At 36.4% G+C, this 19,723-nt stretch overlaps 1 protein-coding gene across 1 annotated transcript in view; it reads left to right on the top strand.

Moving 5' to 3' along the window:
• LOC306847669 (adhesion G protein-coupled receptor B2-like) overlaps nt 1–19,723 on the top strand; it is a 316,825-nt gene that overhangs the window by 200,607 nt on the left and 96,495 nt on the right. The window contains exons 11-15 of the mRNA XM_079381759.1: nt 514–582; nt 5,709–5,817; nt 5,960–6,106; nt 12,196–12,271; nt 15,093–15,195. Coding sequence (XP_079237885.1) covers nt 514–582; nt 5,709–5,817; nt 5,960–6,106; nt 12,196–12,271; nt 15,093–15,195 — 504 coding nt within the window. The remainder of the gene's footprint in view (nt 1–513; nt 583–5,708; nt 5,818–5,959; nt 6,107–12,195; nt 12,272–15,092; nt 15,196–19,723) is intronic.

Genomic DNA, 19,723 nt, shown 5'->3' with positions numbered 1-19,723 from the left:
CACAACATCAAAGTGCAAAAAAATACATATACTCCATCAAGTGGCATTCATTATATATAAGGTTTAGAGCAATGCTTGACATGTCAACTACATAATTATATTTTTAATTTATTCCAGTAAATAATACGTAAATGCTATGGATTTAGATGCATTTACTCAAGAAGCATGAATATATTAATATTTGTTTTCAAATATTGAATTTCTCTTTTAATTACATTTAAGTGATATTTTTACATAAAAATGCAAATTTGGTATAAAAATTAAATATATATATAAAAAAAAAAAAAAAAAATATATATATATATATATATATATATATATATATATAGAAGTTAATTAGAAATTTAAATTAAAAGTAGAAGTTTCTCTGAAAGCATTTAATAGTTTTATTAAACTTACTGTATCTTGTTTTATTTATATATATATATATATAAATTCATTTCTCCATTTTTTTCATTCTTTCATCACACAGTTTCCATCGTTTTGTCTTTACTGTTTTTTGTTTTCCTTCAGAAATTCTTCCAGATTGTCAGCTTAATGTTGGACGTTGAAAACCTTGAGAAGTGGGAAGATGCTCACCAGGTAAAATATCCTTCCTTGCCTCTCGCAAGACACCTGCAAATATCCGACCAAAGAGCACAACTATTCATATCTGTGCCATTTTAATTTCCTCTCAGACAGAGCTGTATCATCAAAGCCAGGTCTGATCTCACAGATTAAAAACAGATGTAATCAGACTGGCTTTGGATGTAATAGAAGCAGACTGTGAAGTGTGTTGGGAAAGGGATGTGCTGTTAGAGCTGCCTCTTGGCATTACTCCGCTCCATTAGACACTATTTGACTTTAGATGCTCTGCAGTGAGGTCCATGGTGACTTCAGTGTCAAGCCAGGACACTTATGCATGGTAATAAACTTTCCTCAACTCAACCATCCATGAAGCCTTATTTTTTTTCTGGTGAAGACCCACTCATGCCCTGAGGCCTGAACTAACTGCAGGAGATCATATTCTGACTCACTCAAGAGCATACACGTTTTCTGGTAATGTCAAATTACTGACACATTATGGCATGGTTACGCTTTACAGTCCAGAGTTGTAGTGCGCGTCCTGTCAGGGTTTCCAAATACATCCCATCTTGTTTCAGTTTTTATGGCTGAAATAGTAAAAAACGCTTAAGTCTGACTTTATGTACCAATTTGTAGTTGAGCTTGCTAAGGCGAGCATATTATTATTGCTCATATTTAGAGGCATGGATTTGAACAAACCTGTCACATCTAACTGTTTGTGCTAATGTACATGTTTGAGTTCTTGTTGAGGAGATTTTGGTCACACTTTATTTTAAGGGTCAGTTCTTGCTATTAACAAACCATTAACTATGACTTTTGCCTCAATAAACTCCTAATTTGCTGCTTATTAATAGTTAGTAAGGTAGTTGTTAAGTGTAGGTATTTAGTAGGATTAAGGGTCTAGAATATGGTCATGCAGAATATGTGTTTTATAAGTACTAATAAACAGTCAATATGTTAATGCTAATAAGCAACTAGTTAATAGTGAGAACCGGTCCCTATACTAAAGTGTTACCAAGATATTATTATGCTATTATTTTTCTGATCAGACGAAAACTACTTAATTAACTTTCTATTCATCAAAGAATCTTAGAAAACAATTTATCACAGTTTCCAAAAAAGAAAAAAAAAAAAAAAAGAGAGAGAGAGAGAGAGAGAGAGAGAGAGAGAGAGAGAAAGCGAGAAAGCTGCACAATTGTTTTCAGCATTAAAATATTTCTTGAGCACCAAATTAGCATACTGGAATGATTTCTGAAGGATCATGTGGCACTGAAAACTGGAGTAATTGGTGCTGAAAATTCAGCACTGCATCACAGGAATAAATTACATTTTAAAATATATTTAAATATAAAAATATTATTTAAAATTGTAAATGTTTCTCAATATTACAGTTTTTTTTATTATTATTATTTGGTAAATATATGCAGCCTTGGTGAGCATAGGAGACTTCTTTCAAAAACCTTCAAAAATCTCAACAAATGCATAGTAATTATAGACCTGCCAACCATCCAAAATATGCCTGTATTAATTTTTGAAATACAATATTGTGCAATACAACTGTGCCATTTCTATGCCAAAATCATGCCCGATGCCTTCTGCTCCCATAATGCACTTATAGTGTACTGTAGTCACTGATGTCGCTTCCTGTTCAAATATATTAAGGTTCATTCATACTGTACATGTGCAAGTAAAGTTCTTTTTTTTAAATTATAGACTTGAGATATGTGGAGGTAATGGTGACTAATGGTCACATACGGTGCAAAGTCTGTGCGGCACATGCTCATGACTTCAGTGAACGTTTATGTTTGTGTACGTATGCGAGCGCCAGGTGCTTAGCTCAGCGTGACTGAGCCAGATTTTGGTGTTAAAGCACAGTTGAGCAGGCAAATCTTTGACACACCTCCTGCTCTCCCTGCTCTGTAAATAATCATCTTCTCCTGTGAGCCTGCTGGAGTGTTCACCATGTTCCCTCAATGCTCGTTCTGTCTGCCAGAATAAAGGGGAAGTGTTTCATTTTTTATTTTTAAAATAAATACAACAATGACAGATGGGGACAGTGGAAAAAAGGGTGGTGAAAGTTTGGAAATTATATGAAAATGTTTTTTTGATACATTTTACTTTTATATATTTTACTTATAAAAGGTAACAGACTTATGTGACAACGAAAAAGAATATCAGGGCAAAACTTGATGTTAATAAGTTTATATACTCTACCGTTCAAAACTTTGGGGTATGATTTTTGAGACATTTTTTAAAAATTAATTTTATTATTATTATTATCGTTGTTGTTGTTGTTGTTGTTATATAGTAATATTTATTATTATTATTGTGATCCACAAAGATACATTTATTTAGTAAAAAACGCAATTTAAACAATAAAAACATAACAAAACAAACACTAAATAAAGTTTTAGCATTATACAGCACATGCATTTAATGACACTTTTAATCAATTTATTGCATCCTTGCTGAAAAAAATTAAAATACTTACTGACACCAAACTTTTCAGCAGTATACTGTATATCTGGAACTGATTGGAAAGTGAAAAATGGGCACTGCATATGAGTGCAAATTACTGCATTTAGCACTTGACAATATAATCCAATAGACTGTGACAGCTGAAACTCAAGTTATGACTTTTTGATTTATCTTTACAATGTTTTGTCTCTTTCAAATAACTTACGCTGATTAATCAATCACAGTAAGAGCAGGAACATGCAGGAAAGTAAACAGTGATGATGGTGATTTCATTTTGACTCTAAAATTGGATAATTTGCCTAGTTAAAGAGAAAATATAATATTCACAATTTCTGTTTGTGAACAAGCCCATACATATATTTTTAGTGCCAATTTTAATTTTAATTTTCAGTTACAGTGAGGTTCTGAAAACAATAGCATAATTTTTACGTAAACATGACACTTGTTAAGGTTCAGACATGACAGCCTCTCACTGTTAATACTGTATGTCTGTTACTGAATGTACAGTGTATGTTTGTTCATGTGTTTGCGATTGTCTTAGCCTTGATGCCCTTCAGTAACAGAGCTTTGCCACACCATCTGTACACTTACAAAGTGGACAAATAACAAGAGCTATTAATAGCAGAGAAATCTTGAGTTTGCATATGAATAAATATAAACCCAAGAATAAAATTCATTTTCAAGGGAGTCACAAAATGCATACGATAATACAACCATTGTATCTTTACTAAATAATGGTAAATGAATATGGTAATCATTTAAGAGGACCATGGTACATTTATTGGTACATTTCCACAAGATACCATGTAGTTTGGGCAGGGTTTCATTATTCTACCATGTTTTTTGTACATGTAATATGATAAAAGCATGTTTATTTGTGCAAAAGCTTTAACAATATCAGGGGATTCTATGAATATAAAGATGAATATATAATCTTTCAAAACTATGGTAGTTTATACTGAAGAATATTGTGGTATTAACATGTTGCTTTATACCACATTAATACCATGTTTTTTTGCATATGGTACCATGGTAGTACCATGTAGAGACTGTTGTCTCTAACACTGTGCTAATGTAGAAGATTGGCTGTGAGGGTAAACAATCAATTATAATTTAATTTTCATTGTACTGAAAAATATGTATACATATTTCACAGAAGTCACAATTTACCAATCAGAATGTTCAGAGACAACCAAACTCAACCTCCAAAACAAAGATTTTCAGTCAACCAGCATATTTTCCTCAGACTAAGGAAATTAGGTCGTTTTGTGAAAGATACCAGGAAGAATGATGTCAGTTCCCCTGCAATTCATTTCAAACCAACAACGAGCACCAATCTGCTTTGTCTTTGTCTGGATGCATATAAGATCACCATCTGCCACATATTACAATACGTTTAATTTGGGATAAATTCAACGCTAATGTAAACCAGAAGTGTATACATACTATAAATGGAGTCCCCTATGGCATGGAGCAACACCACATTCCTCAGACAATCACAAATGGCTTTTTTTTCCATACATGAGAAGGAAGAGTAAAATTCCAATTAGATTGAGAAATGGACTCCGTGTACAGATGAACTTCACTGTGAAATGTGCGAGTGGCACGCTGTTTTCTGGAACAAAGGACTAGTGAAGTAAACCTGCTGCCAATTTATAAACATGACAGAGTGGAGACCAGAGGGATGACAGTATATACTGTGCCTCATCTCACGTGGATGCTTATTTTCCATCGTCGTGTCACAGCTGCATCATAAACTATCTGTAAGAGAGTCACCGTGGCCGACCCCGTTGCCATAATAGGGCATCAGGAGCCGCCCTTGGAGGAGGGGGTACTGTCTGAGAGTCACCACAGTCACCGCAGTCTCCACCAACGACACTCACCAGATCCCAATCCCCTGATTTCTGATCACCGCCACCTGTCAGCACTAATCAATCTCATTCCCCTCTGCTACTACTCAATAAACCTGTTGGTTGTATTGCACTTACCTCTGTGTCCTGTGTCTATCTGCTGACACTATCATGATTTGGCTGTAAAAATTGCACTGAAAATGAAAGATATTTGAAGGCAGAATTAGTTTTTTCAGTAACAAACAACTTTTTACTTTTGACAGTTATTAGCCAAACTTTAGTTTTTGCAATAAACAGTTTATGGACATTTAATTGTGCTTATCTGGTAATTATGAGCGCTATTATGTACACTACTATTTAAAAGTTTGGGGCCTATCTATCTATCTATCTATCTATCGATCTATCGATCTATCGATCTATCGATCTATCTATCTATCTATCTATCTATCTATAGGACAAAGCTGAAACTTTAAATCATTCTTAATATGCTGATTTTGTGCTCAGAAAACAAGAAAACATTTCTTATGATCAGTGTTGAAATCAGTTTTGCTGATAATTTTGGTTGAAAGAGTTTTTGCTTCTCAGAATGCTTTAATGAATAGAGTTTAAAAGCATTTATATGAAATATATATTTTTTGTAACATTATAAATATCTTCACTGCCACTTTTGATCAATTTAATGCATCCTTGATGAATAAAAGCATTATTGTCCCCAAGCTTTTGAAAGGTAGTTTCAGAGCTCATACCCAAAATTGAACTAAACCTTATTTCTTCTTTTTGTATGTGTATTTTTGTGATTGTGTAACTTCCTTCTAGGTCTCTCCGGGTTCTGTGTTACTGATGCGAGTTGTGGAAGACTTCATTCATCTAATTGGAGAGGCTCAAAAGCCGTTCCAGAGCTTTCTGGTCGTCACCAACAACCTCAGTAAGTTCCCATGGCATCCACTAAAGTGCCACAAATAAAGGTCATGTTGGCCTGCCGTGCAGATCTCTTAAAGGAACTTCCATGAAGCGTTTAATATTTTAACTTTCAAGACTGTTAATCTGTCTTTCTCTGCTTCTGTCAGTAATCACCATCCAGCGAGAACCAGTTTCAGCCGTTTCCAGTGACATCAACTTCCCCATGAAGGGGAGGAGAGGAATGAAAGACTGGGCACGTTCTGCAGACGACAAACTCTTCATCCCCAAAGAAGTCTTCACCCTGTCCTCTGATGGTAAGTGATATAGAATGTGTTGGGTTAGTGCATGTTGAGCAATAGTGATCTTGCAGGTTTGATTCCAGCTTGCAACATTTTCTAATCTTGCCACTGTCTTACTGTTTAAACAAGAAAGAGGCAAAGAGGGTTAGTTATGCTTAAATGTGATATGTACAATGTGTAAATATGCTTTATTGTTTGGGTTGTGTTTTCAATTATCATGTTGTTTTTGTGGTAACCGTATGTGAGTTGCATTGCATCTCTGCATGCAGCTCCATCATTGTTATTAATGAGATTTTTTGGTATCAGCAGTGATTCTGAGTGTCCCGTCAGGGTTCTGCTACTTAATGTGTACAGCTTTTGTGTCCTAGCATGTTATATGACTCTCTTCTCTTTCACATTTAAGGGTTTTATACATCGTTCTCCTGTTTTTTGCCATCCCTCCTAGAACATGTACGCAATGCCAATTTCTGAGCATTGCAGCCGCATTTAAATGAGGGAATGAGTCACCTAAATCAGCGATGCTCAACAGACTTTACATTGGATGTCTAGCAGCGATCAAATACAGTTTCAAAATTGTTTGAATTGTTAAATTGAGTTTTGATGATTTCATGCTCTTGGCAGCAACTATTCACTGCACAGAATGCATTGTGGTTAGCACAGACTATTTTCTTATTGATTGCACCCATATTTATGTAGTCTGGATTATATTTTAGTTTACCTTTTGTAGTTTTTTTAGTCAGTTTAGAGGATAAAAGCATGTCACACAGTCTGTCCATCTGTGTAAATCTTCTACAGTATGACAGACAGAACTTGTGCCAGGAGATTTAATTTGAGAAACGTTAATGTCAACAACAAAAGATATTGGAAATGGGAATCTTTCTTTTAAAAGTTGGGAAGCTTAAAGGGATAGAAATGTTGTCATTTATTCACCCTCATGTTGTTTCTGATAACACTTTAGAATAGAGAACACTTATTCAATATTAACTACGACTTTTCCCTCAATAAATTCCTAATTTGCTGCTTTTTAATAGTTAGTAAGGTAGTTGTTAAATTTAGGTTTTGGATATGATTAGGGATGTAGAATAAGGTCATGTAGAATACGGCATTAATATGTGCTTAATTTGCACTAATAAATGGCTAATATTCTAGTAATATGCATGCTAATAAGCAACTAGTTAAGAGACCCTCAAATAAAGTGTTACCGAGTTTCTTTCTTATGTAGAACACAAAAGAAGATGTTTTGAAGAATGCTGGTAATCAAACAGGTTATGGTCCCCATTGACTTCCATAGTATTTCTTTCCCCACTATGGAAGTCAATGGGGACCAACAACTGTTTGGTTCTTCAAAATTCTTCAAAATATCTTATATTGTGTTCAACATAAGAAACTTATACAAACGTATACACAAAACTTTCATTTTTGGGTGAACTATTCATTTATTTTGTGATCTTGACTATACATAATAATATGGCTATTTATTATTGTTAGCTCTCTAAATAGCATTAAGCATAGTTTTTTCTATCAGAACAGACCTGGGTGCAACTTTTGGGTCAGAATTGTACCTGATTTCACTTGAAAACAGGAGTTAGGGAATGGCACTAAACTAAATGCTTTCCTCCTCTTTACCTCATATTATTACCATTATCACTTTTGCAATCACGCTCGAAAGTTTCGCAAGAAAATATAAAGTTTCTCGGGGGAATGCAAAAGCCAAGTTTTTTGCAAGTGAACACAAAACTAACATTGAAATTAAACTAATTTATTCCTCCATCTCATATTTTTTCATTATTTCTGTATAAGACCATCCATTAAAATATTTTGTCAGCATGATATGAGCAAATTCCATAGCTCCATTGTCTTTAGATGTTATTGCTGATTTGCCATTTGCTATTCAAACATCTTTCCTCATTCAAGTAGATAGGAGCTGTAATTATATGCCCATTTCCTTCAATGAAATTAGCTACCAATATGGCCGTTAATTGCTGTTTTCTGTGTCTACTGGTCAGACGAACTCCCATTCTCAGATAAATAACCAAACTCTGTGTGTACAATTCTGAGCAGCATTAAGCTGTGGTATGTACAGTCGTGTTTAGTTGACTGCAGAGAAGAACTGAATTCAATCAGTCAGTGGTTTGGGAGGAGACAAAGAACACGGTTGAGAGAATAGGAAAAATAAATGGGCCAATGAAATCATAGTGATCTGCCAGCATGACAGGCACTCAGTCCTCAGACTTCTAAAGATAGGGGGGAAAGAGAGATATTCTGTTTGAGAGAATGAAAACACATGATGTGGCAGAGAAGAGCTGGTTTGAAGGCTGAAGAGAGTGCTGAATGAAATGAGAAAGAAACAAACGGACATCAAAGAAATGACCATTATTGCTAGTGTTTCGTCGAGTGTCTCAACAACTCCAGGCTAAACCATTACAGACCTGCCTGCCCGTGGAGGACCGCCCAGCAGGAAATAACAAACACTTCCTGTCTTGACACACTCCCCATTCTGCCCACTGCCATTGGAGATAAGATGGCTCCCTGGGCAGAGCTTTGTCTGGAACGGTTTTCTATTGAAGAAGGAAAGTTAATCAGGGCTCTTTCTCAAAATAGCATTGTTGAAGTGATAGCTCAGAGAATAGAGGGAAGATAGAAGTCAGGCTCCATTCAGACCAGACCAACAGGGCTTGCTGTGTGATTGTCATCCATTAACTCATAGTTTAACATGCAGTCAGAAGCGCTGTGGAGCTGATTGGCATTTGATTTGCTGAGTCAGATGACTGCAGCATTGCTGGATGAGTCACTGAATTTGTCCTGTGACATCCATGTTCTCAGTGAAGGGATGGTACACGCCTCCCTTTATTCCTCCTTTGACAGCAAACTGAGCTAAAAGAGTCTGTTTTGTTGGTCTTTTGAGAGTTTGGGCATTGAATTAGCTGTGAAACTGGCTGATTTTAGTTATTTTTAGTGCATGATGGTCCAAAATAGAACTGCCATTAAACTGTGTCTGTCTGAGGGGATATTTCAACGACACAAAGTTTGGTTTTACTGTGTTGAATACAAATTCCGGAAATGTTGGGACGTTTTTTAAATTTGAATAAAATGAAAACTAAAAGACTTTCAAATCACATGAGCCAATATGTTATTCACAATAGAACGTAGATAACATAACAAATGTTTAAACTGAGAAGTTTTACAATTTTACGCAAAAAATGAGCTCATTTCAAATTTGATGCCTGCGACAGGTCTCAAAATAATTGTGATGGGGGCATGTTTACCATGGTGTAGCATCTCCTCTTCTTTTCAGAACAGTTTGAAGACATCTGGGCATCGAGGTTATGAGTTTATGGAGTTTTGGTGTTGAAATTTGGTCCCATTCTTGCCTGATATAGGTTTCCAGCTGCTGAAGAGTTCGTGGTCATCTTTGACGTATTTTTAATTTAATGATGGGCCAAATGTTCTCTATAGGTGAAAGATCTGGACTGCAGGCAGGCCAATTCAGCACCCGGACTCTTCTACTACGAAGCCATGCTGTTGTAATAGCTGCAGCATTTGGTTTTACTTTTTCTTGCTGATGCTGGCTTTTGAACTGAATGCTGATAACACGCTGGAAGGTCTCCCTTCTCTTTAGCCCGGAGGACACGGCTTCTGTGATTTCTAACAAGAATGTCAAATTTGCATTCGTCTGATCATGTAACACTTTTCCACTTTGAAACAGTCCATTTTAAATGAGCCTTGGCCCACAGGACATGACGGCGCTTCTGGACCGTGTTCACATATAGCTTCCTTTTTGCATGATAGAGCTTTAGTTGGCATCTGCAGATGGCATGGCCGATTATGTTTACCGACAGTGGTTTTTGGAAGTATTCCTGGGCCCATTTAGTAATGTCAATGACAGAATCATGCCGATGAGTGATGCAGTGTCTTCTGAGGGCCTGAAGACCACGGACATCCAACAAAGGTCTTTGGTCTTGTCCCTTACGCACAGAGATTTCTCCAGTTTCTCTGAAACTTGAAGATGATGAGATTTTTAAAAGCCTTTGCAATTTGACGTGTTTTAAAAGTATTCCACAATCTTTTTACACACTGCCCATCTTTACTTCTGAGAGACTCTGCCTCTCTAAGACATCCCTTTTATGTTACAGACCTGATGTCAATTAACTAAATTAGTTGCTGGATGTTCTCCCAGCTGAATCTTTTCAAAATTTCTTGCTTTTTACAGCCCTTTGTTGCCCCCGTGCAAACCTTTTTGAGACCTGTAGCAGGTATCAAATTTGAAATGAGCTCATTTAGTGGATAAAAGTGTAAAATTTATCTGTTTAAACATTTGTTATGTTATCTACGTTCTATTGTGAATAACATATTGGCTCATGTGATTTGAGAGTCTTTTAGTTTTCATTTTATTCAAATTTAAAATACGTCCCAACATTTCCGGAATTCGGGTTGTGTGTATATATATTGTAGTATTAAAAAACTGTTAAGCATATTTAATAAACATTCTCAGGTTCTAAACCATAAACAACTTTGGAGAGGTACAAATATATGCTAATGGGATCACGTTATTCTCTCGTACTTTGTGACAAACATAGTCTTTTGCATCAGAGAGTATGCATATTGTGTTCAGTGATTTTAACAAGCTCTATTCAGGCTAAATTATTAAACATAAAACTTCATAATGTCAGTGGAAATTGCAACAGTGATTCAGCCATGCCTGGCCAAGTTTCTCTTCATGAAATGTGCAGTAAAGTCAGAGCCTCTGAAGTACCTTAGAACAGGGCTAAATGCTAATTTTCCATCTCTGTATGAGCTTTGAATAGCTGTGAGGGCTTCCAGCACCACATGAGAACAACAGAGAAATTAAATGTGGACTTTAGGCCCGTTACATCACCAATTACTGTATCACTTTCACTTTGTGTCTGAAACATGTCCTCCATAAGTGAAATATGATGGCATTTACTCAGGGACAAGTCTCTCTGGAGGCCCACAGCATTTCGAAGAGAAGAAGAATTGGATGAGAGTTAAGAGGGATGGAAAAGAAAGAGAATCTTTATAAATAGTGTCTCAGAAAAGAACAGATGATGAGGTTCATGTGGAGGCAAGGCACTCGTGCAGAGGAGAGAACAAAATAAATGATATGAAAAGCACGGAGATGTGTGCTGCTGAAACAGGGCTATGGAGCCAGTGGGGAGGAGTGGACAGATGGCCTGGGAACACAATCGGTGGTCATATCTCTACGAATCCCCTCCTTTCTGTGTCTTTTAATGTCAGGCTTTGTACTGACTCTCTCTAAGACTTTTCTTAAATACCCTTCCTTTATAGCGTGCTTTGTGTTTTTGGTTCCTTCAACTGGAGCTGCATATTATGATCATAAAATTGTTGAGATGTGTGTTTTTCCTTCGTATTTAAATATGCGTTTGTGGATCAGTGACATGATGCTCAATTTTTTATAAAAAAAAATAAATAAAAATTTATATGTATTAATGTACAAAAAATAAGTGTGAGTGTGAGTATTAGATTACAGTAAACACTTAAATGAAAATGTTATAAATGTTATATATTTTAAATTTTACATGTTATGTTCTGCTTTATGTTTTTGGAGCTGCATATTATGATGATGTGATGTGTTTTCCCTTCATATTTGATTTTAAGCATATCGATCAATGATGTGATGTTCATATTATGGCTTGTGTCTTAATTTATTTAAAAATACAAAAGTTAAAATAAAATAAAATATTAAATGAAATACTTAAACTTATATACAAATTAGTTAATTTTGTAACTTTTATTTCATAATTCCTTAAGTTTTTACTGAAGCCTATTTTTTTCACTTATTTTTTATTAATTAATTAATTCATTCAATAATTCATTCAAATTAATACACTCCCTTGTATTCAACATATAAGTAAAGTATATTATTACTTGATCATATGAATTTTTCCTATTCTTTAAACTGATATTTGTTCTTTTTTTTCTTTTTTAAGAACTTCTCAGATGTTTTAAGATTTTTCCATCCTTTTGAAAGATTTTCCCTTCTTTTTAAGGTTCGATTCATTAGGAGTTTTGATCAAGGAAATTCAGACGATGTTGTTGACACTTTAACCCTTTCTGTTCCATAGAATCAGACGACACACCGTATTTCGTCATCGGAGCCATCCTGTACCGCACCCTCGGCCTTATAATGCCCCCACCAAAGTATGTCCAGTCTTTGAATGTGAACGGATGTGTTTGTGTGTTTTTGTAAATGTTTTAAAAGCAGTTTCAAGCAGTTTCATTCTGTTTCTCTGCATATGATTGACACCAGCTGGCAGAGACAATGGACAATTATCAAAACTGAAACTGATCCAAAGGATGAAATTGGAACAATCATTAAGCCTGTTTTTATATGTATAGAAATGAGCTTATATTACTAAGATGCTTATTTGGAGATCTTGACCGTATTCTTTATATTCTGATTGGAGGTCAGCAGTTCACACTACTGCATACATGATTAACCGTGGTTAATCTGGTAAAGTTTGTCACCCTTTGTAGGCTCATTGTGCTGCCACACTGTTTTCTGCTCTAGTTTTACAACAGAAGCCTAAAATGGACATACAGTGCTGTCTATTCCTTGAATACCTCCTATTCCTGCTCTACCTGTTAATTCCATGATCCATGCCATGGATATTCTGATGTTGTGCCCAGGGATGTGGCTCATAAAACCTCAAATTAGCCATGATATACAGCCTAAGCCTTATCAAACTGACTCAGCTGTTCTCACAGAGATTGACACAGGGGGACACTAAAAGGTAAAATAGGCACAAACAATTAGAATTTGTATTTTTTAGAAAACATTATGTGATTAGTTTTCTCTTCATATTTAAATTGGAGTAGGGCCCAGTGACATAAACATAGTAAAATTATTTTTATAACATTATTTATAATAATATTTTATTAAATAAAAATAATTATTATTTTATTTATTTTATAATTCATACATTTTTATCCTATGTATTAAACTTTTTAACTTAAGTCAGAAAAAATATTTATTAATTTTTTGTTTGTTTATTAATTTATTTATATATTTCTTTATAATGTAATGCATTTTTGTTTTATTTTTCTGTGTGCATATGCATTTTTTTCTGTCGTGACAAGTTATAAACAAAATTACTAGCAAATATTTTTGGTGCACCAAAATAAAAACATAATTTTATTAAAAAATATATATTTTTATTCTTGTTATATATTTTATTAGAAAATTATTACAAGATACTTCAGTAGTCTCATATAGTAGCTCATGTTTTACAAGGACAGTTCTTACATATATTTTGTTCATATTCATAATGTCACGCATCATTTGCGCTTTGAGTGTGGACATAAAGAGCACTTACGGAACATAATCACGCCGTGCACAGTTAGGGCAAGCGCAAGGCTACATTTTTAGATATTCCGTGTAACTGTGTTGTCTTTGCCCTCAGTGTAGCCACTACTAAGAGCCTGTCTGTATTGAGAGAGAGGAGATAAGCTTAATTAGGCTGATTCGTGCAGCTGACACTGGGGGGCATGTAGAGACGTCTCTTCTCCTGCTCAAGCCCTGCTGGGGTCTGTAGTTCACTGTCCAAGCTCGCTGAGCATGTCAGAGCCCTCAACCCTGACGAGCAACACAAGAGTGTGCCGACAACCGCTGCGTGTGTTTGCTTCTGTCTCTTTCTATTGTGAGCCGTGTTAGAGGCGCGGGTATCCAGGTCATTGCACCTCAGTGTGGTTGATTGTGACGGAGCTCGTTGAATATGTATGGGATCAAGGCTATTTGTTTGTTTTTGGTCTGCTTTTGCGTTGTGTCTGATTAATTTTCTGCGCAGAGCACACATCCTTGCTCTCGCTGCCCCAGGGGGAGCTTACCTGCCTGATTTGTTTGTGACAGAATGTAACTCCCTGTGACCCAACACCCACAAGTTTTATCTATCTATGTAACACACACACACTCACACACCAAAAATAGATTGATTTGCTTAGCACAGGATGGTCCAAAATAGCTCTGCCAATGGATTTAAAACACACACACACACACACACACACACACACACATAACTCTGCTAATGGATTTAAAACACACACACACACACACACACACACAAATGGATTCAATTGAATCAAATTTGAATTAAGGCAGCATACAGTGTGCGAAACTGTATTCTGAATTGAAGAAAGTACAATTATGAAATTCAAAGTAATTAACTGCTGTAATGTACATTATAATTCTACCCAATATTTTAAATGCCACCAATAGAGTTTTGTATTTAATTGATTTAGTATTTTTTACTCCATTTTATTTAATAAATAAACTACAAATTTAATTTTAAAAAATAACAACAATTTAAATCTGTTTTTATGTGAAATGTTATGGCAATATTGAAGTAATATGTCAAATCAATTGAGAAAAGTGTCTGGGAATAAATATGCAGAATTAGAAGAAATTTTAAATTTCAAACAAAATTGTCACATAATTTGTCAACTAATAAGTGAGTGAAGTGACATACTGCCAAGTATGGTGACCCATACTCAGAATTCGTGCTCTGCATTTAACCCATCCAACGTGCACACACACAGCAGTGAACACACACACACCGTGAACACACACCCGGAGCAGTGGGCAGCCATTTATGCTGCGGCGCCCGGGGAGCAGTTGGGGGTTCGGTGCCTTGCTCAAGGGCACCTCAGTCGTGGTATTGAGGGTGGAGAGAGCGCTGGACATTCACTCCCCCCACCTACAATCCCTGCCGGCCGGAGACTCGAACCCGCAACCTTTGGATTACGAGTCCGACTCTCTAAACGTTAGGCCACGACTTCCCCATAATAATAAATGTTCTCTGTTGTGTGACTGTGTTGAATTTATTTGAATAGCAGTGTATAGGCCAATTAAATCTTGAAGGGAGCCAGTTCTTAAATTCTGAATGTTGCCCAGCCTTGATATTATTGGTAGATGTGAAATGTAGTCAGTTTTAGATCTAACTCACTCTATGTTCCTTCCTCACAGAGATCCATTCGTGATCAGCTCGAAGATTCTGACAGTGACGGTACGTCCTTTACCCAAGCCCACCGAGCCCTTGGTATCAGTGGAACTCGCCCCTTTGCTCAATGTAAGTACTTTCTTCTTTTTTACTTTCTAGTATTATACTTTCTACTGTTGTTGTTGTTGAAAGTCTCTACTGCTCATCAAGGCTGCATTTATTTCATCAAAATGCAGTAAAGAGAGCAATACTGTGAAATATGAATACAATGTTAATAAATAATGGTTCCCTATTTTAATGTTTAAAAATGTAATTTATTCCATAAGGTGAATTTTAAGCAGCCATTACTCCAGACTTCAGTGTCACATGATCCTTCGGAAATTATTCTAAGATTCTCATCAATTATTCATCAAATATACATAAAAAAAAATTATCATCAGTAATTGAAAACAGTTGTGTTGCTTAATATTTTGTAAGTTTAAAAGAACAGCATTTATTAAAAAAAAAAAAATAATATATATATATATATATATATATATATATATATATATATATATATATGTATATGTACAGTGCCCTCCAAAAGTATTGGAATAGTAAAGACAAAATTGCCCTGTTGGCTGTGGAGTCAAGACATTTAAAAATATGATTAAAAGATGAATATGAAACAAAACTACAGAATGTCACATTTTATTATTGGGTGATTCAACACATATATGTTTTACCAGCTAAGAAGTTCAGCACTTTTAGAGTTTCATCCCTCTATCTGATGTGAGCATAAGTATTGGAACAGTTGTCTTACAGGTCTTTTCTAAGTGATCAGCTGTGTCCTGTTGCATTAATTCTTCAGATATTAAAAGCAGGGAATGTGTTGTATCAGTTATATCCATTACTTCTGCATTCTGAATCTTGCATTCGATGATGACACACACAAACCAGGATGAAGACGAGGGAGCTGACTTTGATAGAAAAGTAAGCAATTTGGATGCTAAAAGAAAAGAAGAAGTCAGTTAGAACTCAAGCAAAAACAAAGGGCATGGAGAAATCAAGAGTTTGGAAACCACCAGCGACACCAGTAACCAACAACAACCTGATTGGCTGAGAAAACAACAGTAGTTGATGACAGACAAATCATAAAAGCTGTGAAAATGAACCCTAAAAGACGTGTCTGTAAAATCACCAACAACTTCCAGAAAGCTGGGGTGATGCTTTGACAATTTACTGTCCTCAGGAGACTTTGACACAGAATTACAGATGCTACACAGCAAGATGCAAACCTCTGATCAGCACCAAAAATAGAAAGCAAGATTAGAGTTAGCAAAAAAGCACAAAGGTGAGCCAGAAGAGTTTTGGAACTGTGTTTATGGACCGATGAGACAAAGGTGAACCTAAGTGATAGTAAAGCAAAAATGTGGAGAAAAAAAGGGAACTGCAAATGATCCCAAGCATACAGCCTCATCTGTAAAGCATGGTGGAGGTGGTGTCATGGCATGGGCATGCATGGCTGCCTCTGGAACAGGCCCTCTCAACTTTACTGATGACTTAATGCATGATGACAGTAGCAGAATTAATTTGGAAGGGTACAATCCATCTTGCCTACCAATATTCAAGAAAATGCCACCAGATTAATTGGGAAGTGCTTCATATTGCATCAAGACAATGACCCAAAACACCCTGCCAGTTCAGTCAAGGAATTTATAAGGGCAAAGAAATGGAAAGTCTTAGATTGCCCAAGTCAATCTCCAGATTTAAATGCGATTGAACATGAATTTCACCAGCTGGCGATGAGAGTAAAGGCAGAAACTCCCCAAAACAAGCAACAATTGGAATTGGCTGCATTAAAGGCTGTGAAAAGCATTTCAAAGGATGAGACCAAGAGTCTGGTGATGTCTATGGGTCACAGACTCACTGCTGTGATTGTGCGCAAGGGATCTGCAACTAAATAATAGCTTTTAATCTTTTATATCTGCCTTATGTTCAACTGTCCCAATACTTATTCTCACATCAATGAGTGGGATGAACTCTAAAAGTACTGTTCGTTTTAATTTGGTAAAACATGTATGTGTTGAAATGGCTAATAATAAAATGTGACATTCGGTAGTTTTGTCTCATATTCATCTTTTAATCATATTTGCAAATGTCTTGACTCCACAGTCAACAGAGCAATTTTGTCTTTACTGGTCCAATACTTATGGAGGGCACTGTATATATATATATTTCTATTACAATCTAAAAGTCTTTACTGTCACTTTTGATCAATTCAATTCATCCTTGTGAAAATAGAGACCACATACTTGAATGGTAGTGTTCATATGCAGAATAGAGGAATATTTTCATATATTTTCAGAATGTTCAGTCACACTTTATTTTATGGTCCAATTCTTGCCATTAACAAACCATGAACTATGAATTTTGCATCAGTAAACTCCTAATTTTCTGCTTAATAATAGTTAGTAAGGTTGTTGTTAAGTTTAAGCATTGGGCAGGATGTAGAATATGGTCATGAAGAATATGTGATTTATAAGTACTAATAAACAGCCAATATGCTAATAATAGGCATGCTAATAAGCAACTAGTCAATAGAGAGAATTGGTCCGTAAGTGTTGCCGAATTGTCATATATCACATATCATATTTTCAACAAATACATGACACATTTTTTTTGTCTAAACTATCGCTTCAGCATTGAGGTAACATTGTAATGCCTTGTAGAGCAGGATACACACACAAAATAATTTCAAGACAGCACATTCCTTAGCAGGAGTTAAGACTTCCACTCCCAGCATCTGCATTTTACTGGCTGGCCGATTTCCTGCCCTAAATCTCCTTATCTCAGGAGACCTCTAAAACCCAGGATAAATTTGAGGGCACATCTGAAATGGATTTAGAATAGAACCTTCGATGTTGTTCCTGACCGGTTTACCATAAATAAAAGTTGCGTAATCAACAGTACAAAGCATGTGGCATCTGGAAAGGCTCCAGCACAGACCCTTCCTGATATCTCCTGATCGTTTAACGCAGTAATTCAATGATGGTTTCAACAAAGATGATGGTTTTACAACAGACGTCCAAGCTAAGAAAATCACCAGATATCCATTCGGAGTGACATTCCCATGACCTCCCGTTTCTCCCCAGCAGAGAAACGCACCTTTTCTTCTTATTGGCAGAACAAAGAAGAACGGACATTTATGGGTGTTCCAAAAGACATAATAATTGTTGCTGCTACCAAAAGCAACATATATATATATATATATATATATATATATATATATATATATATATATATATATATATAGACAATATATATTGTTTATTTTAGGAGACCGCACGGAAACACCGATCAGCTGTCAAACTCAACTTAAACCAAGTAATCAAACAATTCTCCATAATTCTGCTGGAAACTGGTTGAAGTAATTTTAAGAGTAAAGACAGACAAGTTCTCTGCTTGAAACTCCCTCAGGGCGAGGTTTCAGTAACTAGCAAAAGAGTGCTAGTTTAAGCTTTCTTCAAGTTCATTGCCTGCAATGTTTGTGTGTGTACGTATTCTGTTTGATTGATTGATTGATTGATTGATACTTTATTGATCCCCAAGGGGAAATTCAGGTATCCAGTAGCAACATTAAAACAAACAACATAACATTAAAAAGATTACAGAGGTAATAAAGATACTGTAAAGATGATGTGAGTCCAGTGCAAAAAATAAAAATATATAGATGGCATGGGACATAAAAGACGGCGGTGCTCTCCAGTTCTGTGTCCATCAGTCTAGAAAAACCATTAGCAACAGTCCAGTTCAAGTCCTACTCACAGGGAAGAGTTGAAAAGTCGTATAGCCTGAGGGACAAACGACTTCCTCAGTCTATCTGTAGAGCAGGCCAGGGACAACAGCCTGTCACTGAAGGAGCTCCTCTGCCTGGAGATGGTTTGGTGTAGAGGGTGGTGGGTATTGTCCAGAATGGACAGTATCTTTCCGAGGATCTTTTTCTCAACTACAGATGTCAGGGTGTCCAAGTCAGCACCAACTACTGATCCAGCCTTCCTCACCAGTTTGTCCAACCGCGTAGCATCCCTCCTCTTAATGCTGCCTCCCCAACACACCACAGCATAGAAGAGAACGCTGGCGATGACAGTTTGATAGAACATCTGCAGCAGCTTCTGGCAGATATTAAAGGACCCCAGCCTCCTCAAAAAGTAGAGTCGAATTTTTCCCTTCCTATAGAGGGCGTCCGTGTTTGGGGACCAGTCCAGTCTGTCGTCTAACTCCAGACCCAAATATCTGTATGTCCGGACCATATCTGTATGTTTTCCACTGCACTGGAACCCTCCCAACTCGCATACTCAGGTTATAGATGTGCTGCAGGGGGTCACCCAGCTCCAGAGCACAGGCCTTGAGTAGCCTGGAACACACCATCTGGCCCGGCTGCTTTGCTGGTGCGCAGCCTCCTCAACTCTCCACTCATCTGAGCTACTGTAAAGGTTGGTGGAGAAGGGAGGATGTTGCTCTCCCCAGAAGGTGTCAGAAGGGGGAAAGTGTCAGTGGATAATGGGGAGGGTGTTGGTCGGAGGAGGTCAAGTTCAAGGTCAAGTTTATTTATATAGCACCTTAAAAGCAACAAGTGCTGACCAAGGTGCTGCACAGACAAGACATCAAAAATACC

Source organism: Barbus barbus (assembly GCF_936440315.1).
Source record: "Barbus barbus genome assembly, chromosome: 27".
Taxonomy (NCBI): Eukaryota; Metazoa; Chordata; class Actinopteri; order Cypriniformes; family Cyprinidae; genus Barbus; species Barbus barbus.
This window is presented reverse-complemented; position numbering and strand designations above follow the sequence as displayed.